This window comes from Nematolebias whitei, chromosome 3 (assembly GCF_014905685.2).
Source record: "Nematolebias whitei isolate Nwh7 chromosome 3, NemWhi1, whole genome shotgun sequence".
Taxonomy (NCBI): domain Eukaryota; kingdom Metazoa; phylum Chordata; class Actinopteri; order Cyprinodontiformes; family Rivulidae; genus Nematolebias; species Nematolebias whitei.
In genome coordinates, this window is record NC_056500.1 from 35241991 (window position 1) to 35250270 (window position 8280).

Sequence of the window (8280 nt, forward strand, 5' to 3'; positions counted from 1 at the left end):
GAGGCATTATTAGAAACGTACATTAATAACATATTGCCAATATATATATATTTATTTCTTTCTATATATAATTCACGCCTCTGAGATGAACAGTTGTTCAAATATTCACAAGAGCAGAAACAGGAAGTGATGTCAGTAACAGGAAGTGACGTCAAAGGGGAAGAGCAGGTAAACAGAGCGTCCAATGTCTAACAGCAGAGAGCAGAGAACAATCTATCAGTTTAATTAAGATTGTTTCAATAAGACCAGGAAGTTCCCCTCTGATGTCACTTCCTGTTTCACCTTGACTTCACCAAGCTCAGAAGAAAATGTGTGTTGTGACAAATGGGTAAAATTGTGTGTACTATGCCAAATTTCTTAAATATTAAGCTTTTTCTTCCACTTTTTGTATTTATAGAATATGCATGCTACAGAAGCTTTTTATAATGTTCCACAATCAGTTTAATACAAAGTATGAATAAGTTTAAACAGTACTCTCTGAATACACAACTTTTTCTTGGTTTACATCCTGACCACTTGTGAAACAACTTAGTGAAGACGGTGGCAGTGAAACCTGGTGGTACTGACCCACTCTGAGGTCTTTATTCTGCTTTCAGTGTCAGGCTTGGATAATAGTTGTTGGAGGTAAAGGTATTCCTAAAACCCACCCACTATCACTTCCACTCTCCATACTTGGGCTGAGAGGGTGACGAGCCAATGGCAGACAAGTCCAACAGTCACCCCACACCCATGAACGCGTGCAAAGACACAGAAAAAATAAAAACAGGGGAGGGCAGCCAGGTCATCTGACACCAAACAGAACCTAAAGACAAACTGGTGGCAGCCTGCAGCAACTGTTTCCTCCAACCAGAGCGTTACACAGCTTGTTGTAACCACTTCTGTTGGTCAGACATCGAGTCAGACAGAGCCGAGAAACAACAAAAAACTCTTTGTACCCATTTGATCTTGATAAACACGACAAAAGTTAATTATAACTCAACAAGTTGAGACTTTCGATCAGAAACAGCTGAAAACCGTCTTTAGCTTGTTATCAAGTTAGTTCAACGCTGATATTTTGGGATGTTGTCCCTTAACTCCACAGGCAGCACAGTGGATTAGTGGTTAGCATTGTTGCTTCACAGCAAGAAGGTTCTGGGTTCAAGTCTGGTTTGCTCAATAACAGAAATAAAAAGAAAGAAACTGAATCTCCACTTACTGTTTACTTAAAAGCTAACATTAGCATTGCAGCACAGCTAGCCACTACAGGAAGTTAATCTTTCGGCTGCTTCCTTCTGCAAGGGTTGCCACAGCGAACGAACTCATGGAAGATTTGGCAATTGTTTTACTTCTTCCTGATGCAACCTGGGCTCGAACCAGCAGTCCCAGAATTACCAGGCTGCAACACTTAATCACTGAGCTACCGCGGCCCAGGAAGTTCGCAAAGTAGCAGTTTAAAATTCCCATCAGCCATTGCTTTAGAAGTAAGGTCATGGTACATGTCTATCAAGCATTTATGTAGATAATCATTGTGCAGCGTGTTGTGTAGCTTCACTTGTTTTAGCACTGAAAATTATTTGACACCAAGAGAAGTTCCTTCGGTCAGCGTTTGAAAGGTTTGTAAAGATTCAAAGAAATGTACTTCGAGCTAGTATTTGAGTTTTTAAGTACTTTGGTACTGAAGCTGGAGGTTCCAGCTCGAGGTGAAAGTCTTTAAAGTCAGATGACACATGAGCATCTTTGATGAAATGATAACGGACAACAGTTTTTAAAGTGCATTATAGATCGGTGCTCAATAAAAACAGTCAACAGGATCGATCTCAGCCTCGTTATCTCGTGCACGTCAGGTGCACGTCTCCCTGCAGGCCATTGATGTTGGTGTTCTCTCCTTTACACAGCGTTCTGAGAAGGAAGATTAGTTTCAGTCTGACAACAAACCAGACGTTTCCTCAGACAATCAGACATATTGCATCACACTCCGCTGGTCGAGTCGAAGCTTCGACGACCTTTAAAGAAGCGTCCACCTCATCGAGGAGGAGAAACATGATGGACCATGCTGGATCTGCTCAACGTGCCCTGGAGGATCAAATCTGATGATGAGTCACCATCATCCTACTTATTAACCTTGTTCATATTTACTCTGCGTGAGCTTCAAGGCAACCAAAACCAGTTTAGCTTGTTTTCAATATAAACTGTGTAGAAGTGGCTGAATGTGACAGAGCAACCAGTTGCAGAGTAACAGGCAGTTTGTTGCTGCTGAGGCTTGTGGCTTCGACGTGTTTCTTGTTCTGCCCGCCTCGGGTCCATCCTCCTCCTATCACATTCTCAGACGTCACTTTAGGAGCTAACTTGCACAAGACTGCCACGCTGAAGACAGCAGGTTCTGAACCCTCGCTCTCTTGTTCACGTGGCCACGCAGCGGAAAAATGTATAGAGGAGGGGGAGGGGAGGGTGGGTTCTGTGAAGTGGAACAAAGGTCACAGCAGACTCCGTCAGGAGCTACCATCGCTGCACACAGCCTTCACAGAGCACGTCACACACCATGAATCTGACTTCACTGCGCGGGACTGTTCGAGTCAAACCAACTCATTAAGAGCCGAGGATGAAGTTAGAAACAAACCAGTAAGCATGCAGTGGAAACACCTCCCACCGTCAGCTGTTCATGACTGGTCTGAGCTGGTGGGGAGGGCAAAAAGTGTCAAACCTTAAATGAAACCTCGGTCCGTCCGCTCTGAGCAACTCCTCCAGTCATGACGGTCACATGTTGAAGCGCACAAAGATGGTGTCCGTTACACGGGATGAAAAGAGGAAGTTTTTATGGTGTCGCCTCAAGTTTACACCTGCCAGCTTCAAGCAGCCCCTCCTGCTGACACTTTAGTTACAACATGGTTCTGGTCTGTATTGGGAGAAAACCCATGTGTGCACAGGTAGGAGGTAAGTGCAGGTAAGATTGCCCTGGGAGGAAACCCTGTGACCTTCTGGATGAGAGGTGACAGCTCTAACCACTGCACCACAGTTCCACCCAGCTCTTTGGAGCCTGAGTCTTAATTTTAGTCTCTCACGTGATTCTTTGAAGTTTCTCTGAAACAGATTAGTGTTTGTTGAAATGACTTTGTGTGTCACACAAAAAGAGTTACAACAGGTCATCTGGACAGATTTTCTTGGTAGAAACGTTTTGTCTTTCATCCGAAACACTTCATCAGTCTGAGGCCTGCCAACCAAATAGCACCTATTTAAAAGTGGCTCAAGCCAGCCTGCTGTGGAATTCCAGAAACTAGCTTTTCACGTGTAAAAAGGGGACCATCGGTCTAACAACGGATCATCAGTGCATAACAATCGTTAAAGGCCTGATGGCCACTCGCTATTCACCGATAAACCGCTTTACACCGGTGTGATGTCGCGAGCGCCGCAGTATGGTCGCACTGACGGGAGCTCCGCTTTGACTCAAACTTTTTTGTTCTTGTTTCAACTTTTTTGGGCCTACACTGTACACTCACGCTATGGGTATGACCACAACGCACTTTTGGAGTTTTCTGTGTCGCTGCCTTGTCATCATGACATCATGCCATCCTACCATCGTGGTTCAGTTCCCGGCCCCCCTCCAGCTTCAGGCTCAGGCCTGTCATGGCCCCCCGTCTCCATGATCCTCCACCTGCCTGCACGGACCAAACTCAACAGACCTGTTCGGCTCCCCGGGAAAAACCTTTGATGTTCTCTGTCTGCTGGACCAAGTTTTGGAGGGCAGTCCGAGGGCAGCTGCTGCGGTCATTGTTACCATCAAGGTGCTAACGGGACTTGCTAACAAGACCATGCCACTAACAGAACCATGCTGCTGAAAGAACCTCGCTGCTAACTAGGGATGCATGATATTATCAGCATGGTATAGGTATCAGTCGATATTAGCCTTAAAGTTCAATATCGGACATTCCATTAAAATAACTCGCCAATATAAAAGGCGCTCTTTTCGCCTGAAGCGGCTGCACAACGCAATGACGTCACGAGCGCCTACCTGATCTCACGGCGGAGAGTAAAATTCAAAATGTTGGTAATATTGTGGAAGTTTTATTTTTCGTTTGTGAGGATGTTGGATTCCGAAGATTTATGGACTACATTGAGCCTCTCTACATCGTCCCCAGTCAGAGATATTTTTCCGACGTAACGTTACCCAAGTTACAAGCAAGCTTTGAACTTAAAACTTTGTACTTAAAACTTTGAACTTAAAACTTTGAACTTAAAAGGCTGTCCTTCATGCACAGGAGTGCAGAGGATCCCACGCTGCAGCTAGACACCCAGACCAAGCCTCCACAAGTAAGACAGCATCGCAGGTGACTAATGGTAATAAATAACATTTAACACTTTTCATTTAATATAAGTTAAAGTGCTATGTAAATGATATGGCTGTTACTGAATATAGGTCACCAGCTCTTACAGCTGTTAAACATTTTTTGTAGCAAATAAGGCTAATAAATAAGAGGGATATGTTCTGACAAAGGAACGTATATAAAATATCAGTATCGGTTATCAGCCAAATACCTTTTAATAAATCAGATATCGGCCAAAAATCCAATAATGTGCATCCCTACTGCTAACAGAATCACAGTGTAGATGTGTTTCTTTTTCACTCTCTCTCCCTCTCCCTCTCTCCCTCTCCCTCTCTCTCTCTCTCTTTCCCTCTCTCTCTCCCTCTCTCTCCCTCTCTCTCCCCCTCTCTCTCCCTCTCACACACAATTAGTTAAAGGTCATCTGGGCAGATTTTTCATGGTAGAAAAGTCTTTCATCTGAAAGACTTGCTTTAACTCTTTTTTTGTGATTTATGTGCCTGGAGGACTGAGCTTACATCAGGACTTGGGTCCTTATCTGTGGTGTGCTTTGAAAGGACTTGCGTATGAGCCGTGTGTTTTGAAAACACCAAGTCTTTCTGTCGGCTGACAGACACAAAGACTCATGCTGGTATTCTTAAATGGCAAAAGTCCTCCTGTCCCCAAAGGAGAACCCATGATTGTACCTGCATCATTTTACTGACCGCTAACTGCAGGACAAGAAGAAATATTAGTTACCCTTGACTGGCACTCCACACACATTTGTGTCAAGAGGTTGACTCTAAAGGTGCATTCACACCAGCCCTGTTTAGTCCGCTTTAATCGAACTCTAGCTCATTTTCCTAGAAAGTCCGGTTCGTTTAGGGAGGTGTGAACGCGCCATCGAACTCTGTCACGGAACAAAAAGGCGAACTCTGGCCCGGGCTAAAACCTAGGTCTCGGTCCGGAAGAAGAGAACTCCAGCGCGTTTCGAGTGCAGTGTGAATGTAAACAGACCGGACCCGCTCCACAGGGTAAACAAACACGCATTTCTCTGACCTTATATGGAGCCGTCAGCTGTCTTGTGTGAAAAACAATATTCTCCATGGTCTTCTGTCTCATCCTCTGCTCATGCTGAGTCCATTTTTGAAAAATGACAAAATATAATTCCTAAAACTGCTAAAACTTGATGCCACTTCGTTTTTGTTTTTATTTACAGAAGAAGAAGAAAACGTGTCTTCAGAGGTTTTTGTGTCGTTTCTTTCAGTAGTTCTTGGTGCAGCGCCCCCACAGGCGAGCGGGGGAACAGGTTGGTTCAACAGGTTGACTCGACTGCACAGTGCAGTGTGAATGCAAACGCACCAGCTCAAATGTAAACAAAAGGTCATGAATATTGGTCCCGAACCAAACAGAGTCTACCGGACTATCTGATGTGAAAACGACCTAAAATGCTCGCAGCATTAGGTCCATGCACCTACAGAGAGCTTTTATACAAAGCAATGTGGTCTGGACGTGCTGGCTGGTTGGAAGGTTCAGTTCTGAAGCTCCATGAAACACCTGGTGGACCACTAGTCCGAGGGAACTTTAGGAGAAAACTGAAACTTGCACTCTGAATGAATTTTAATCAAGTGCAACATTCTTTTGTCAGCTGCTGCTTTTACACACCGAGCCAAACGTGTGGCCGTCACCTGGAGTTGTTTGGACTTAACGACAGTCTGCTGAAGCCAGATACGTTCTGGAACCAGACCCCAGCAGCATACAGACCTCATAAAACCAGACAGAAAAAAAACTCACATCTGGCTTTTAAAGGAAATAGGAACTGCCACTTCCTGAGGCGAGTCATACACTTGACAGAAACAGAACCTAAACCCATCTGCAGCTGTCGTTTTCCCAGAGCCCAGTTTCTGTCTGAGATGGATCTCATGTGGACCGGAGAGATTTTACCAGAAACCCAATAATGGTCAGTCAGGTCATCTGAACAGAAACCTGACATTTTACCAGAAACTACAGACTGACAGATTCATTTTAAACAACTCCTTTGACTATGTCTGTCCTAAATTAATTTGTTTTCAAAGTTGTTCTCCTAGAGTTTCTATTATTGATCATCATCTCCATCTTCTTCCAGTTATCTGTAGTCGGCTCGTGAAGGAAGCAGGTCCAGGAGAGAAACCCAGACCTCCCTCTCCCCAGAGACACATTCTAGTAGGGGTGCAGAAAAAAAAAAAATAATAAAATCGATTTTTTTTTAAAAGAATCTAGATTCTTAGTCTTGGCGATTCTGAATCGTTTCTAAAGGTCCATAAATCGATTATAAAATGCATTTAAGTTTTATATTTTTCGGCTCCTACTCCCCGTTCGGCCGCCATAGAATTGAGCCATGTAGGCCACCGTACAGCAAGCTAGTTAGCCAGCTCTCTTTATCTGAATGGAGCCTGCTAGCATGGAGGAGGGAGACAGCACGATTCAACACGCTGCTTCAGCTTTAAAAATCATTTCAGATCCTGCAATGTTCCGGGGGAAGACGGAGCATCACAAGAGCACAGTTGCTTACAAGAAGTGTAAAATAAAATTGCAGTACAGTATTTTGGAAATACAACAAAATTCATGGAAGATGAAAGCGAAGCAGCCGACCAGTGAACTCTAAAACAAACTTCCAGGCTTCTCTCAAAGGCTGTGAAGAGTTCCCTCTCCATCTCCTGCTGTATCACAAAGGATTTATGAGCAGACAGCTCAGTGGAAGGTGAGAGGTTCAGGTTTATTTTTAATACGCTGGATTCAATGTACGCTATTCCTTCATGTAATTATTATTTTTTGCAATAAAGCAGTGCCACAACTTCACCATGAAACAACGAATGGGAGAAGCTCTGATGCAGCTGCAGCTCAAAGGTAATTGTTATTTCTCATATTATACTAAAACTTATAGACAAGTTATACAACAAACTTAATGCAATTTGTCTTTTTAACAGGTTGAAGAGATTAGACGCATCGCCTGGAGCCAGTTCTAAATTATACAGTTTATGATTTTTAAATTACAGTTCAGAAGAGTTTTTGTGCAAACTTGCACAGGTTTTGAAATTTTGTTAAAGATTTACTAAATATGAATCAATATGGTTGAAACTGTGAAGTCGGTATATTTCATATTAGGTTAAGTTTTGAAAATATAACAAAAGTTAGAGCAATATGGTTAAAATAACTGTGAAGTCTGTATTTTATGTTGAATTAAAGTTTAATATACTATGGTAGGCTGAAGTCTGTTTACTTTTGTATTTGTATATTGTGAATTATTTGTCTGTGATGGACAGGAGACGTGTCCAGGTGTCCCCTGCCTCTCACACAGTGATGGCTGATATGGGCACCAGTGACACCCGTGAATCGAAAAGGAAGAAGTGGATAAAGATGGATGGATGAATTATTTGTTCCTAGATTTTTATTTTATTTATCTATTTATTTAAATCAGGCAACTAAGCTAACCTAATACTGGTAATTTAAGTTACAGAATTTTATGCACTCCTACAAACCGGATTCCAAAAAAGTTGGGGCACTAAACAAATTGTGAATAAAAACTTAATGCAATGATGTGGAGATGGCAAATGTCAATATTTTATTCGTAATATAACATAGATGACAGATCAAAAGTTTAATCTGAGTAAATGTAACATTTTAAAGGAAAAATATGTTGATTCAAAATTTCACAGTGTCAACAAATCCCAAAAAAGTTGGGACAAGTAGCAATAAGTGGCTGGAAAAAGGAAATTGAGCACATAACGAACAGCTGGAAGACCAATTAACACTAATTAGGTCAATTGACAACATGATTGGGTATAAAAAGAGCTTCTCAGAGTGTCAGTGTCTCTCAGAAGCCAAGATGGTAAGAGGATCACCAATTCCACCATTGTTGCGCAGAAAGATAGTGCAGCAATACCAGAATGGTGTTACCCAGCGTAAAATAGCAAAGACTTTTAAGTTATCATCATCAACCGTGCATAACATCATCAAAAGATTCAGA

At 42.6% G+C, this 8280-nt stretch overlaps 1 protein-coding gene across 1 annotated transcript in view; it reads right to left on the reverse strand.

The window, feature by feature from the left end:
- The window catches only part of LOC119407489 (beta-galactosidase), a 12166-nt gene extending 8564 nt beyond the window's left edge, over positions 1–3602 (reverse strand). Inside the window, exon 1 of the mRNA XM_037674314.1 lies at positions 3551–3602. Coding sequence (XP_037530242.1) covers positions 3551–3602 — 52 coding nt within the window. The remainder of the gene's footprint in view (positions 1–3550) is intronic.
- Between the last annotated feature and the right edge of the window lie 4678 nt (positions 3603–8280).